The 17,208-nt window shown below is 39.8% G+C and overlaps 1 protein-coding gene across 3 annotated transcripts in view; it reads right to left on the reverse strand.

The window, feature by feature from the left end:
• The window catches only part of LOC117466064 (cadherin-18), an 81,861-nt gene that overhangs the window by 41,815 nt on the left and 22,838 nt on the right, over positions 1–17,208 (reverse strand). For all 3 annotated transcript variants that reach the window (XM_034109190.1, XM_034109187.1, XM_034109188.1), the window contains exons 3-4: positions 7,920–8,214; positions 2,477–2,596 (exon numbers count right to left, since the gene is read on the reverse strand). In XM_034109190.1, the coding sequence (XP_033965081.1) occupies positions 2,477–2,596; positions 7,920–8,214 (415 nt within the window). The remainder of the gene's footprint in view (positions 1–2,476; positions 2,597–7,919; positions 8,215–17,208) is intronic.

Below are 17,208 nucleotides of genomic sequence, written 5' to 3' on the forward strand. Positions count from 1 at the left end.
CCCGATCAGCGTCTTAAAGAGCTTTGAAAAAACGGTCTGCTACCGTCTGCTGATATTGTCTGTGGACATTTTGTTTAAATGATGTCGATAACACAACACTAAGCAGATAATAATAATCTTAGTTTAATTGATATGGCTCCTTAGGATAAGCAGCATAAGTGGTATGGTCATGGGCTGTTTGATTCTAATATTGCAAAGAAAGACAATTTCAAATGCTTATTCCATGTGATTTTTCACTGTAGAGTCAACTGCAATTTTCCTTTTAAATGACGAGACGGGGTATTTAGTTTCAATTTAGCCATTCAGTATTTATGGCATAATGTATTATAGGAGTACTTAAAGGAGCATTGGATGTATCAGGATGATATACACTATAACTGTGGTCAATTGACCATTCAATACCATGTCTGAACAGTCAGACAGGCCTGTCATATTGGTATCTGACGGGTTTGAGATGATGTAATCCGAACCACTTATCCAGGGGCAAGCAGGTACATCTGCTTGCTGAGGATTTGGGTCAAGTCTGAGACGGTCCTTTGGGGATTCCTCCTGCACCATACAGTATGTGCCAAATGCTATCATGACCACCTGTCCTTAAACCATCTCTTTACCGCATGGATATCTCTTATCAAATCTGTCCCTTGTTACATCAGGGCACCACACCAGGTCAAAAGGGAGGAGGTGGATTTGTCCGTGTGTGTTAGCAAACTGGTGTTTAATAATACATGAATTCCCCAAGATGGTGTCTCTGCAGTTTTAGCGTGCTGGGAGCCAGGTAAATGTGGATATAAGGAGGTGTAAGTAAGCTAATGCTCTGTGAGACAGATGCAGGAGCAGCTTCAGCTCCCCAGTGTTCAGCCCAACTGGGCAGAGGGCCAACACAAGAGGCGTTAAGACTTTGCATATTAAGGATCACATGCAAGTGCAGCTTCCTCCATGTGCGCCGTTTCCACTGACCGCTGGAGTTCCTTGTCCTAATTCCAGGGAGGAGGCTGCTTTGCCAGTAGCGAAAACAACAGCCGACTTGTATAAATGAATACTTGTGGGTGGAATGGTGTTGTGCAGAGTGCAGCTGGCTAGGCTTTCGATCACCGCCCTACTCCTCTGCACGCCCCCCACTGAATTACAATGCAGACAGGATGCAGAGTCAGCTCAAGCAAAACAAGCCATCTGACGTCTCCAAAGGCGCTGCATGTGGAAAATAGAATGAAAATGACTGCAGCATAATCACGTTTGCGGTCAAAAGGTGATGTTAATAGATATAAACTGAAATAACATGCAGTCGATTGAAGAAAACATGTTGCGTGGCGTGAGAAAAACCCTGCTTTCGTTCACAAATTGGCATTGCTTCTGCCTCACCACACTGCTGTGAAATTGCTTCATCAATCCCCACTGTCTTTCCCCCTCGGGGCAAACTCAAAATATTCAGCAATTAATTTGTGTTGCTCATTCAGCAAAGAATTCATGTTTTACATGGGCGGCATGGTCTCAAGGGGGGCAATAGTTGTTCCAGACTCCAATGAATCAATTGTTACAAGTGAATTGTTCAGGTTAACCGACAGCAAGGGAAAACTTGGTGTCGGTCCAATCTTAGGGGAGATAGCTTTTAGATGCGCAGCTCCTCTGTCTTGGAATAGTCTGCAATTGAAATGGAAACTGAGCAAACTGGTGCCACTAAATGTGTTTAAAGCTCGGTTGGATGCTACTCAATCGGAAGCTGTTGGTACCTGCTCATGTGGATAGTCATTATAAATTGTAATCCCTGTAATGATGCTGTAAGATGTCCTTTTTGATGTTCTGTTTATGTTTTTATGTTTCATGTGGAACCTACGTGAGCAGGTCTCCCTTGAAAAAGAGAGCAATGGTCTCAATGGGATACACCTGGATAAATAAAGGTTAAAAAAACATGCAAGACTTCAGAATCACTATCGCATCTTTTTTGAGATGAAGAGACATCAGAAATAAACCGACACGCACACACACACTCACAACAACACATCATATACAAGTTATATCCCTTGCACTTTAGACTCTTTATAAAGATTTAATAGGTTCCAGCAGTGGCCCCCTCAGATAATAGATGAACTTTAAAAAAGCACTGCATGCCATGCTTTTTCCCCTCCTTTTAAAAACAATGGCTTTCCGAAGGCATCTCTACAAATGTCTTCTCTGACCCCTGAGGAGTTAGTTATGGCCCACAAAGAGTGCGTAGCGTGTTCAACAATATAACCGTCTTATGAGTAGCCCGTAACTCTACTGCGGCTGCTTTAGCTTTTATGATGGCAGACCTGCTGCGATAACAGAACAGGATGTCCACTGAGAGAAGTGTCGGTACACATTTTTTACAGCATGATACAAACATCACTTTAGAAGACCAACAATAGCCTGAAGGACAACGTTATTGCAGCCATTTATAGTTACCATGCTTTCAAGAGCATGGAGGCTGACTTTGTCTAAGCATGCAGTTATACCACACCTGTTTTGGGGTCGATGGAAAAGTACGGCTGTCCTTGTAGAACACTGTAGACTATTCTGGCACTGTTTCCGTAGGTGGGATCGTCAGCATCAGACGCAGTTACTTGCAACACCGAAGTGCCTACAAAAAAAGAACACAGCATAGTTATTTCATGGCATTTACTGACCCTCTTAAATGCTTTTCAAATGTTAACAACCCTTTTTCCTACAGAATAGCACTCTAAACTGCACTCCCAATTATGTTTTGAGGGAAATAGATTATCTCCGGGGTAATGGTAACACTTTTAGACTTTGGGAACCAGCACGACTTTTTTGTAGTTAACACAAAAGATCATGGTTTGGCCTAGGGTTAGGTTTGTCACAGTTTTTAAACTACGGACGTACATTAAAATAATAACAAGGTGGACTTTTGGTTTCACATGAAATACAAAACATAACAATTCCAGGAGAAAATACGTGTTCATCAAAGTAGACGTTGTTAGCACATACTGCTGCAAGAGAATTACATTGATGTGATTGAATGTGTAATGGTTCCTTCTTGAAAATAACCATGTCTGGTACATTTAAAGCAAATGAGAATGACTGTGTGCCAACATATTACAGAAGGACACTAAACTAAATACTTAACACAAAATAAATAAATAGAAAGTCCTCATACAACCCAGAGAAACAATTGGCAAACCAACAAACATGCATATTTATCACAAAGACTGACACGAGATGTTGCCAAATAATCAAAACATCTCTCTAAGAAAGATACTAATGGGAACATATTGTGGTTAAAGATAGTTGTTTTGGTGTCCATGATTGATAATTCATATAGAAACACATTCACTTATTCACAGTGTGATTCATGTGACAGGAGAGTGGACATTATTCAGCTGTCAAACCTTCAAAGGGAGACATGAGTTACAATCCACATATTGAGTTTAAGTGGTTTTTCATTGCAAGAGATTTAAAAAACAGCTGATTTGAGAACTAAGAGAGAGGGCTCATGTATAACTCGTATTCAAATACATCTGTGTAAAAGCATTTAGGCTTCAATATAACAATTGACATTTACTTAAACAACCTTGCATGCTTCATTGCCCTATCAGCGTATCTAATGCATGATTATGTGTAAGAATTAAAGTATGATTATGTTAGGAGACATACGAGCTATATGTTACTTTACTAGGCCTGTAAATGATATGGACACAAACCTCTAGGAATAGAAATTACATTAAGCAAGTGAAATTCCACCGTGTCTCACCGGATATGACCCATTTAGTTTTCTTGGAAACCTAAAGGAGCAGCGTGAAAAGACACCTGTAATGAACCATGTACTCCACTGAGTCTGTCAACCTCGCAGCAAAATATGCAGTTGGAACTATTTTGACTTTTAAATCTGGGATTGCTTTGGAAGTTGGGTCATTTCCAAATCATCTTTTTGGGGGGGGAAAAATTGGTTAGTACATATTTAATTGATGAACCTTAAATTGTTCTGTTCTTATTTGCATAAGTAACGAGCATGATCATTTGTGACCTTGTATGATACATATTTATATACAGCACAGACAAGAACATAAAATGTTCTATACCAGGGGTTCCCAACCCCCGGTCCGCGGACCGATACCGGGCCTCGGAGGTGTTACTGCCGGGCCGCGAAATAGCTGTGAGTTTATCGTAATATTTGCAGACATTTTTTATTTTATTTTCGCACATATAGCATTCATATTATTTCATCCAAAACATACCAAATAAATCAAACTTGGTTAGCATAAGGTCTCAGTCTCTCGTGCGCAGAGATAGTTACCGGTGCGCCAATAGCAAGTAGAGCACACAGGAGACAACCGTTTAATCGCAGACTGTTATGTTTATGTGGGGAAATGGCAGTGCAGACATTATTTGAGATATATTTCGAACTCGGATTTAATTTGAAGGACATTGCGGCCAGGGGTGTAAAGCTATCTTTTTATTTGTAAAACCTCCTTCACTTCATGAAATGGCTGCAGCATCAGGAGGCAGCCTCTGAGAAGTGCAGCACCAGCGCGTACACACCGCCTTCACTGTGTTCCCCACGGCAGGCTGCTACGTTTCAACCACACACACACATCGAACGGCCCGATTATTCCCCCTATTACTCGTTGTATGAAGGAAATGTCCGGTCACAAAGGCGCATTATGTGTGTGTATGTGCTCTGCTCAGCTCCGCTGTGTGTGTGTATGTTTGTGTGTGTCCAACAATGGCATTTGTTTTCAAATTACCATGAACAGTAATTTACACACATCTGGCCAACTCCATACGTTATTATGGCTGGCAAACAAACCCAGGGGTCTCACTGACATTTCAGTTCTATCAATATGTGTACAGTGGTCCTAATTTGTTTTAATTGTATCCTGGTTTTAAACTTCGTTAATATGTTTTGGATGCATATTGTTCCATTATTTGTTCAGGCTGTTACATACAATTAGCCACTGTTGCCACCTATATTAGGCTATATTATATATTATATTAATATTTGTAAAGCGGTCCTATTTTTTTGTTTTAAATGTATCCTAGTTTTAAATGTTGTCAATATGTTTTGGATGCATATTGGTATTTCTTCAGGCTGTTAAATACAAGCCTCTGTTGCCACCTGGTGAGTAAATATTCAAATCAGTTAAAATTGACAACCAGTCCATACATTTTTTTTAATGTATCTGCCGGTCCTTGGCACAATAAAGGGTTGGAACTTATCACTATATATTATCATCTTCCAGGATTTCAAATTGTAGAAACATCATTACATAATCTACCTGATAGTGCACCCACTTTGCACTCAAAAAGGACGGCATAATGTGCTTTCAATTGCTCTCAATTTACTCAAGTGTTTAAGTACAATATATGTAAAGTTTTAGAAGGGATAAGAGCAGCATTAAAAGTCGCAATAGACATGTTTTTCGCCTTCACCATAATACAGTTATTTCTGATTGCACATTGTATTCGCTATAGAATAGTCTCGCATTCACGATGCAATTATGTTGGTTTGATAAATATTAAATATGTTGCCCGGTTCTGAAAGCACCAGACATGTAATGTTCTGGTTCTATAGTCTACTTCACTCCAAAAGACATTGAATGTTGAACCCAGTCACATACTGTTTCCTTCAATTCATCTACTTCAATTGATCTGTATCTGAGGACCTCACTGGGTTGATTGCCGTGACCACAGGACATACTATACTTAATACAGATCAAGGTTTCTGAAGGCGGATAACCACCGGAAGGTTCTTTTCATGCCTCAGCGAGCCTCGGGTCATCCCCAATTGCAGGAATAAAACAAAAGAAAACATGTACTTGATGTGTGATGTAATGAAGCAGCAATTAGTCAACAAGGTGTTGATGCTCATTGGGTTGAAGTAAGATGGAATGTGGTTTTCATTTCCTCACAGATAAACTGCAGATATCAGTACCTATAGGCCTGTGTACAATATGTTGATACACAGCCAGGTGTGTGTTCAGCAAGGGCTGCCAACCGCTCTGAAAACTGATTTGATAATGATATGGGTTTTACGATGGATCTCAGCAAACACCAGCAAATAGGGCAAAAAAAGTACCTGTTCAAGCCTTATGCGATCCTAAATGTCTTTGGATGTGTCAATAAACAGTTTTATACATACCCATGTGTGCTATTCCGCTCAATTTCGGTGCATTAGTTCCGATAACACTCATTTAATAATAACCTCTCGTCTAAACAAGCACCTGCCTCCGGGGTTTTGAAACCACAATTAACAAGAGATTTTCCCAGAAGTGAATTGGTTGACAGGAAAAGCAGTGAAACCATCTCCATTATGTCCATTTAGAGACTTCTCAACTGAGAGGTATGCAGTTAGAAATTGATACTCCTTTTCTCTAGCACTCTAGAAAACATTATTGTACTTTTGAATAGGAGGTATGCAACGGTAACGGTGAGTTCCTGGCACGGGACCAGCTAATCAATTTAGACAGGAAAGAGGAACAATGCAACCAATTAGTTGCCACACTCCTAGACAGCCCTTTCTGCACTTGGGAGCACGAGTATTGACACATGCTGGGGGATTAGTGCTCTGGAGTGTGAGGACAGTTGATTGTTTCAGCCGATGTGACGCTGCAGATGCTGAATCAAAGAGGAGTTACTTTAATGGACAAGAGCAAAAGAAGGGGCGGGAAGAAAGGGATAATTATCTTCCTCTTCACAGTCCTTGATTTCCTCCCTTGGGTCTTCAATGGTGATTGATTCTTTGTGTGCAACTGATGATGAAGTTTGCAGACAACATTGGAACTTTTTCAGCGGCAGCAGTAGCTTTAGACCGACACACATATTCAATATGTGCCAATAGTTATTATTCCACGTAGAAAGTGTCAGGACATACAGTGTAGCACTCTGAAGAGATTAAGACATGTACTTGACACATCCAATTTAGTAACAAATACACAGAGTAGCACAGTTGCATGTGGCTGAGGCTTTTCTGCTCATGAATATTCATGAATTCAACCAGGGAGCTATTGACTGTTTATAAAGAGGGCGCCTACAGGTCTATTGGGGTTTGCATATTTAATCGCTTTTGCACATTTCCATCTAGCTGCAAGAAGCTGATGAAGCTGTTTCTCTTATATCTTTTAATAAGTAGCTCTGCATCCTTTCAGCAGCTAGAGGGATTATTTAAGACGGACATATATAATATTAATGGAATGTTTTCACCATAGTGTCAATGTCACAAATTATACGGTATATCGGAAAAGCAAATATTGCTCTGACAGCAGTTTGGCTAGCATTTATGATGTGTCACAACATCCATATGTTCGGAGATATTGTCCTGAGAGGCAGAATCCACTGGACTGAGAACAGGGGGAGCTTTTGTTCACACGGCTAAAAACAGAACGGCACAATAAAGAAATAAAAAATAGATGTTTGCCACATGATGCTGGGCTTACGAAGAGAAGCTGTCTCAGAGGAGGTGGAGACAGGCTTTTTTCTCTCCTCTATGATGTGGAGGACTCCATAGTCGTGATGGCGGGGATTGCTGTGGAGGCACTATTGAGTGCTTTATAAAGACCTGCCCACCCGGGAAACCATCACAGCAACCAAAGATGAAAAAGAGGACTCGGCTAGCTTACAGAAGATCAAGCCTTCCGGAGAACATTATCAAAGAGGGGACGGACCAGAATAGTGCACAGGGTAATAACATGTTTGATCACAGCTCTTCCTACTAATACATTCTTGGTTCAACACTAAGTCACGTGTACATAACATGGGTACATTCGTCAAAGGTCTTGCCATAAAAGTCTTGTCAGTACCTCAAGGATAAAAGGGATTAGAAACATGAAAAAAAGAAGAAAAAGTACCCAAAATAACACTCAAGTTCCAACGTTTTTCTCTTAACCCATCCAACACAGGCTTCCTGCTTCTGACACTCGCAATACACATTTTTTAGCAGTACTCACCCAATTCAGACATCTCCGGCACCGTAGCTACAACGGGTCCATGTGGAAATGTCGGTGCATTGTCATTGATGTCTTGTACTTTGATGATGAATTCCGACTTTGGTTCCAGCGCCTCCTCGGTGTTGCGGTCCAAGGCTTGTGCATGCAGGACATAATGCGATTTACTTTCTCGATCCAAGCTTTTGGTGGCGGAAATATCCCCCGTCACTTCGTCGATAACAAATATATTCCCAGCTCCATCCCCGCTCAGAATGTACCTGACGGATCCATCGCCTTTATCCGAGTTAGAGTGAAGCTGCAAACCAGAGAAAGGGTGTGTGAATACAGGGGATAGAGCGTTGAGCATTGAACAATAATTACTTGGTTGTTTTTAGTATGACTCAAAGAACACCGTGCACTGATGTACAAAGAACACTATGATTTCCATAGCAACACATTTTTCATTAAAATATTGAACATTATCTAGTTTTTATCTTCTCAAATGTAATGAGCTTCTGTATATATTTCTTATATGAATGTAAATTGAATATCTCATAGTTTTGGACTTACAAACACAAGTCAATTGCCTTGGAATATTAGACATTTTGACTGGCATTTCTCAATTGTTGGAGCCTTATCTCACACACTGATACACTTTAATATGATCTTCATCAAGGCCATCAAATATGTGCTTTTTATTATTAAATTACATGTCATTTGTTAGACGCTTTTATCCAAAGCGATTTACATACTTATTTTATTTATTTAATTTTGAATTGTGAATTTTGAATGTCCATGTTTGTACTAGTGTTTTCCTTCTTAAAATGTTTTTTAAATATTTTTGAGATTTGGTTGAGCAGGGTATACTTGTACTTTTACTAGTCCTTTATTAGAGATGTGTCTGTTGTTTGTGTTTGTTTTTAGTGTCAGGATGGAACCCTTGTATTTTTCTCTGCAAACAGAATCTACCTAAGGGTACAAATAAATAACCTGAACCTGATCCTGATTATTACTGTGGACAATCCCCCCCAGGAGAAATGTGGGGTGAAGTGTCTTGCCGAGGGACACAACGGCATGCTGACTGCAGTGGGACTCGAACTTGCTATCCCCTGATTCGAAATCCAGCACACTCCCCACTGAGCAAGGACAGGGCAGCCATTTTATGGCAGTATCCTTTGTGGCAATAATGCACTGCAGGGTGCCGAGGTTTCAGTTTCACAACATTTAGGTCTCATATACATTATTGGATATTCCATCTAAGGCCTGGCTGTACCTAAGCAATCATTCCTTACAAGTCGCTCTGGCTCTTTCTTACCAGGAGAGAGGGGAATAAGGGCCATCATTGACTCCAAGAGGATTAAGACTGTCATGTCAATTTCTCAGCTGGTTTTGTAGTAAAGTATAAATCAATCAATCATTTGTCTCAGTGGACTTCACAGTTTGTACAGAACATCAGTATGACAATACGACACCCTCTGTCCTTAGACCCTCTGTCCTTAGACCCTCACATCGTACAAGGAAACACTTCCAGAGAAAACCCACAGTTTAAAGGGGAACATGGGAGAAACCTCAGGGAGAGCAACAGAGGAGGGATCCCTCTCCCAGGACGGACAGACGTGCAATAGATGCCGTGTGTAAATGGAAGAGATAATACATTTGACAGCATATAGACCGTTAGGAAATGCATGTGTATATAATACGAAGATGAATCCACGAGGATGTCAACTATTCATATTTAAAAATAGATATTACAATAGTGGATGTTCACTCATGAATAAAACATGTTAAGAATCTTTTTTTTTAAACTTATTTTCCTCAGGGAAGTGTCACAACTGAACATAACGGAACAATCTATTGTGCATGTTACGTACTAGTGTTTTTGTGTTTCATATTTGTAGATGCACATCAATAAGCTGTGAACACAACCTTTGAATCCCAACTCGGTCTCGTCTCAAACATGATTTATGCAACTCTTTGGAGAACAAAAGATACACATACAGCAAATAAATAATGCATGTTCTGTTTGTATGGAGGTAATATGTTTCCTTCCCACAGTAATTCCTTCACAGTATGGATAAGCAGAAATATTATGAACATCAGTGTGCGAAGTGCAACAAATATGTAAAAGGACACCAGAATCACAATTAAAACCCAACTACAAAGCTGGGTCATTTTCTACTGAATGCTCATTAGGTATCTGTCGGGTATAATAAAGGTCTGGCAAGTTCTCCCACAACATCAAACAACTCAACGCACACACAGAGGGCAAACCAGTCAGGTGTATTAGTCAAATGTATTAATAAAGAATCTTTAATTAAGTGTTTCAAGTAGTTTGAATGAATTCTGACAGAGCACGGACAAATAGGAGCAGCAGTCAGTCACATTGGATTTGAATTCCGCCAACATCTTCAATATGTGTTTAATATGTAATACATCGCATTCACTCAGGGTAAAAATAAAACTTGAACACTCTTACAGGGTTATTCAAAGCGTAGATGGGCAACATCAACTAAGTCTTCAGGCTAAGATGACTTTTCATATCAACCAATGATTGTAACGGATGATTTGATTAAGAGTAATTGTGATTTTGTAATATTACTGCTACATATAATTAGGGCGATGTTAAAAAACAACATTATTATAAAATGTCCTAAATAGGACAACTAGAATCCTCAATATACTGTTAGAAGTTATACTGGCCGACAATGGCAATGATAAGATTGAATTGTGTTGTTTTTTACATAATGCACTCATCTAAATAGATTCCAAATGTACTAATGAGCTTTTTTAAATTAAGGGAATCTTTAAGCCTATATAGATAGTGACCTAATTTATCTTGTTCTAACGTTTTTACTCATATTAACTGATATCAAAATACACAGATACTGTATAATCAGTGAATTATTTTTCATTATTCTGCCCTACTTCTAATTGATAGGCTACATTATGATTTACATATTGTTCCCACGCAAATCTTAAAAAAAAGGATTTTGTTATAAACACATTATACTGGTGCAGTCCAGAATTAGGACACAGCTTTTTGAAGTACAGACAAGAGCTGAAGATCCTCTCCTTTGCATGTGACCCACATTTAGAAACAATCAATCATCTCCTTATTTAAAACATTACACTTTGCAACCGTTATCGACTGCTTCATTGATTGGTTGTCTGTTTGTGACGTGATTAATTACTGTTCCGGCACTGCTAATCCTGCACTGGGCAACCATCAGACATCCCTGCTGGGGGATAAGACTTAAGCAGACAGCCTGTACACCTGCAGCGCATTATGGGTATATGTGCAGTGGGGAAACTCTTGTGTTACCTAACTGACCCTGCAACATATTTACATTGAAAAAGAGCAGTATAGTAAACACACTACCATTAACAGAAACAAGTCATTAAACAAGTCGGACGAAGGAGGTCCTCGGGCCACTTCTAATCAAACCAGAGCTAGCGAACACATTTCTAATTAGAAAGCCGCTGCTGATTGCACACCGAACTCTTGATGAGGGCCATCTTTCCTTCCCGCTGTAAATATCAGGCCTGTGATTAGATACGGTTTCAAAGAGCCTGTTGAAATAGCTAGTGAATCAGTTATGACTGTATCATTATGAATCACATCATTCAAGGTGGCAAACATGAACAGGAGAAAACATCACAGCAGGGTGGAGGGGAACAATTGCTCGGTTGGCCCATTTCTGCACTCTTTGAATTTTTAATGTCGGCAAAGACATTTAGAAAATTGTAGATTACAGTGCTGGCTCGAGCTTGATGATCAATTCCTGCTTATAAATGAAATCATTTAAATTCAGAGAACCAGAGTTTCTTGACAGACCACTTCCATAACTACTACAAGGATATATATCCACTTCTGTCCAGCAGCACTCAGCTCATAAATGGAATTTCGCCTGCAGACAGAGTGCTAATTTAGCCATTGACTTCTTTCACAGGAGCCAATAAATCATGCCCGGAAAAGTGTGAACCAATGGTGCATATGGCGACTACTTCCTTCAAAATATCTATCGGTGATAAAAGTGTCAACAGGTTGCGAGCCATTACACAAACATCGTGGGCTAAAGTACAGCAGGGTCAGGCCAGATGAGATTGAAACCTTTATCAGGCTGCTCGCCACTACAATCAGAAAAGAGCAATAAGGTATCATGCTTTAAAATAAATATTTGAGGGTGTTTTCAATGTGGTCTTGCTTGGATGGACTATCCTTGTAACCTTCAATATGGTGTGCCTGGACTGTGACATGTTTCCATGCTTCAATGTTCAAAAGGTGCTTCATCTTTCTCATACTGCTTGTTTGCCTCTGTCTAAAACTAGAGACCAGTCTGCTCTGATTGGTTAGCTGGCCTGCTCTGTTGTGATTGGTCAATAATTAGAGATGTCCTGATATAGATAAATCTTACACAGAAATACTAGACAACATACGACAACCAACTGCATTAGATCTTAAACTGATTTACCTCCTGGCTTTAAGTTAACTGACAACCTTCTCATGTTTACTCACCATCTGCGACTGCTTGATGATACCAAATACAGGAAAAAGGCCAGTTTGAGCATCCACATGTCCCTGGACAGAGTCCTCCCTCACTGCTGTTCAGAGGAGAGTTTGTGTTTTCACTTCTTATTCAAAGCTGATGGTACACAACTGGGCTCGGGGAAAATTGCTATCATCATTTCAACAGCAGGGCTCCATTATTCTGCAGAGGTTGCTGCTCCTGCATCTCAAATTCAGCTTTGGAATATTTTATTCATATTTAATTAAATTTGATCACAGAGAACATTTCATGACAACTTGCCTTAATGTAATAAGTGTGAATTTTGTTTTACCACAGAGCAGGCCTGAATAATATAATAACATACACCAGCTCTATATGATGCAATGTGGGAGAGGGGAATGAAAATGGCTTGATGTTTAGTTTATAATATGGAAATGTAGGAACATCTCACAGACACGATCAGTGAAGTCCAGGAAGTCATGGTAATAAAGGTGAAAAAATGACCTTATTGTTTGTCATCCCCCCAAAAAAAGATTTAGAGGGATCCCTTTTCTCCACTGGGCATCAAAACAAGGGATTGTGTTTATCTCCCCGTCTCTACGGCTGACTTTATTAAAGTGGAATAGATGACAGGCATGTGGCTGGCGGCTGGCAATGCACTTCTGAGTTTAAAGAGATCAACAGAGACTCAGGCTCTGAAGTCGTCGCCGGAAAAACTCCAATCTCAAGGAGAACCTCCCTTATAATGTCATCATACGTCCCAGAGGAGCAACCCCAGAGAAAGGGTAGCTTCACTTTATTTTGATCAGAAAGCTACGTGTTGTCAGTGTTTGGTGTCCGCGTGCTCATTGCCGAGAGCAGCCATAAACTGTTTGTGTTCACAAGCTAATTGGGGCTCACAGTCGAAAACAACTCTATGTTTGCCTCTGTCTACTTGCCAGGCGTCTCGGCCAATTAAAAGGGCGAAGACAAGGAAAGCAATCCTCACATCTGAAATGTATCTGCCACTAAGACAGTAATACATTAAATTGTATTTTGTACATGTGTGGTAATGCTTGATAACAAAACAAATGAAAACAAACCTGCTTTGTTACCTATGATTATAGTTTTTCTGTCAATCATTCGCTCTGTCAGATTTGATTATTAAAGTCAACTCACCAATTATGTTTTAGTAGAGCACAGAGGGAAATTTGCACTGATGAATAAGAAAACAAGGCGCGAACAGCTCCCGTGTTACTCAACACAATTAACACAATTCAAAGCAATTATTTAGTTTTCTTATGATTGGTTAGCAACTAATCTTTCCATCTCATACGAACTCTCACAGACAAAAAGATGCCCAGAAGTGTGCACCCTGCGACTTATTTAATCAGGTTGAACTGATTTAATAACCACACAGTAATATATAGTATAACATTGATGACCAGAAGAATGCATTGAGATTGGCTTTCATTATGTTTGAAATTAGACAGATTTTTACCAAGTTGACTGGAACGATTAGATAAGGACATATTTTAATGATATTGTATCCGTAAAGGCCTCTTTCCACATATTTTACTATATATAAACCCAATCACAGGGATGTTTTATTACATATTAACTATAGCCGTAATTAATTATTCATCGAGGCATTCATCCGGTGATTGCTTTCTTAGTTAATCGTTTAATAATTATGGCTACAAAATGGCAGAAAATCACCAAAATGGCCATTACAATTTCCTATAGCCCCAGGTAAAATATTCACATTGCTTTATTAAGCAAGATATTCAGTCGTCATTTATGACAAAGAAGAGCATCAAAACCTCCCACTGACTACAAGGGAACCAGCATTGTATTTTTGCCTGATAAAAAGATTCAAAATTACGTTTGAAAGTTTCTGTTTCCTTTGAATAACATGCCATCAACCATCTATACACAACAATCCAGCAACTATACACACAACAGGATATCCTACAGACAGGTTTTGAAAATATTAGAACACAACTTCCGATCAAATGCAACCACCTTTTCACCCATAATGGAAAAAAACAAGTCTCAAAAGCTGAATTTCTGAGCCAAAACAACAACATGCACAATCAAAGGATTCAGTTTTGGTTTAGTAGTCACCATGCCAATTATTCTATTCCTGCCAATTTTCCTGCTGAACAGATATAGAGCTGAGTGGCCACATGGTGCTGTGATAATCAGCCATCATGCTTAGAAGTTGCTGCAATTCAGTCATAAATCATGTCCGGTTTTAGGTAGAGTCAACAACAACACGGCTTCATCTTTCTATGTAGCTGTGATGAAGCAAGGGACATATCAACTTTTTGGAAAAGTAGTACATGGCCTGTAACACAATCTTCACAATTACATCGCCCCAGTGAAGTATACGCTGTAATGCATCCCTCCTACATCTGACCTTCAGCTTTTCTTCTCTTCTGAACCAGCGTTGTCCTCTCCGTTGTACAGATCCACATGTATGTGCCGAGCTGGCCTTGCTTGTTCCACTCATTATGAACGAGTGTGGAACGAGTTCAAGAAGGCAAACAAAAAGCACATCTCTACAAAGCAGGCAAAAAACGGACAAGTTCAACACCTGGATGTGACAATTAAATGAATGCCAGGAATGTATTCTGTGCTGATTCAAGATTTTTCATTTCAGCATCAACCGTATGAAAGCTGGAGGGCCTACGGGCTCACCAGGGCACAGCACATTTGTATTGACGCACCAAAGCTAAAAATAGCTGTACACGCATCACTGCAATCTCTGTTTATCTGTGTGTTCTTTGTTAGGATTCCACACCTCTTGTAAATCCAACTTGCTTGGACTATCAGTAACATGTTGGTTTAAAACGATTCATTAAAGCTGCATTGCCTTGATGTTAAAAGTGGGATTCCGGATGTGAAGCGTACATTTCATCAACATGTGCAATTTCAGTGGAGCATGGGGTGAAGAGAAGGAGACATGAGCACTGATGTGCCGTCATATTTGCAATTAGTAAGGGGGGTGGGTTCGTTTTTGATTACATCTCGGCTCTTATACTTCACTCGAGAACTTAATCACTTTTTACGTGGGCGTGCTTGATTGTTTGATTATTATACCACAATTTGGCCCGGCTCCCTCCCAATCAACTCCTCTGAGCGCCCCCTTCTCCGCCATTGATTTGTAACAGTCACAGTAAACCCTGATGATGGAGCGCCCGCCTAATAACCGTACATCAAGAGACAGTGGTGAGGTGAGGGGCGTGCTGGAGACGAGCCTTTGATGAACATCACTGAGATCCGCCCTAATAGTTGTCCTCTATTTTGACATCTGTGGGGAGACACGGAATGAATCGTCGTCTTCCCAGCAGGATGCAAGCGTCTTGATGTACAGTAATGAGATTATTAGAGACCCGGAAGCAAGTCTGACACTCATTGAATGGCTCTGCCTGTATCGGCGATGTTGGAATGAGACAGAAATGAAACCATTACGTTTTTGCCTTGTGCTGGGTGAAGGGAAATGGCTTTAGTCTCAAGTGTCTAAATGGTGCAAATATATTAAAAGGTTCCAGCCAGAGGACACGGGAATGCACTCAGGATGTTATGCATGCCTGCACACGCAGCAGACACACGCTTCAATTGTTATTTCCTGCAAATCAATGAGAGTTGAACTGTATTTCACTGGGTTAGCTTCATTCTCTACCATGTTTTGATTGGTCAACGTGTGACCGTATCAAGGACACAGCACTACAGATACATATATATTCCAGACCAGAAAACGATGAGCCTTCGCAAACAGACACTGACGATCCAAATGACCTCAAACACAGATGAGAAAAGTCCATCTCTTTGCTACACATAACGAGGAGAATGAACTGAATGTACAACATGTGATTTAGAGCTAATTTAATGCATCACTCAATATTATATTAACAATAGATTAAATTAATATAATCTGATGTATATTAAGTTTTGTAGCCAATGTTTTAGTGTCTTTCACCATATTGTTTTGGTTAGGTGTTTAATTGGCACAAAGACAAAATATTGAAGGCTGCTTTCCTTCATTTATCAAACAGAGATTTCTGTTTGAAGTTTCCTAAAACAAATAATTCACATTATTAGTAAGTGCATTTGTGTTTATAACTAACTGCCAGACAACACAAGCAATCGAGGGACTTCATTTTGAGCTCCACAAAACTGCTTCAGGTTTTATTTTTTCTATTTAAAAAAAAGTGTTTCTTATATAACATTCAAAACAGTTAAGAAAAGAGGAATCCATAATGAAAAACCTTCAGTTGGAGCCCTACCACATTCATACATATAGATGCACACTCATATGAATGCCTCAGTGTCAGAATACACCCTCAGACATTTCCACGATGTTTTTCTATCCAACAATGCGGAGTTGTAATGTGACATCAGCTGTGAAATGCTCCTTGTTCTTTCATATAACACGTCAGTGGTTTAGCATTGAACACATCCAAATGTGCATACACATGGGTGGAACACTTTTTCATGTAAAGACCTTGCTTTATTTTATTTTGTTCATCTCTTCCCACTGCTGGTATTAATGTGCATGCAAGAAGACAGTTTTAGATGTATGAATAAAACATATAAGCACCTTTCTTAGAGATTGCTACTATGCTCTGCAAATGAACATAGGATACAAGGAGGGGTATTCCTCCTGGACTGGGCTGAAGCACCCACTGTCAAATCAAAAGAACGTGTACTGTACATGTTATCATCGCACACGCCACACACGTTGGTTCCATTCAAGGACTACTTTTACAACAGCTGCACCACGTCCTCCATTTAAGGTACAGCAGGCGGCAATATAT

This window comes from Pseudochaenichthys georgianus, chromosome 20, assembly GCF_902827115.2.
Source record: "Pseudochaenichthys georgianus chromosome 20, fPseGeo1.2, whole genome shotgun sequence".
Taxonomy (NCBI): Eukaryota; Metazoa; Chordata; class Actinopteri; order Perciformes; family Channichthyidae; genus Pseudochaenichthys; species Pseudochaenichthys georgianus.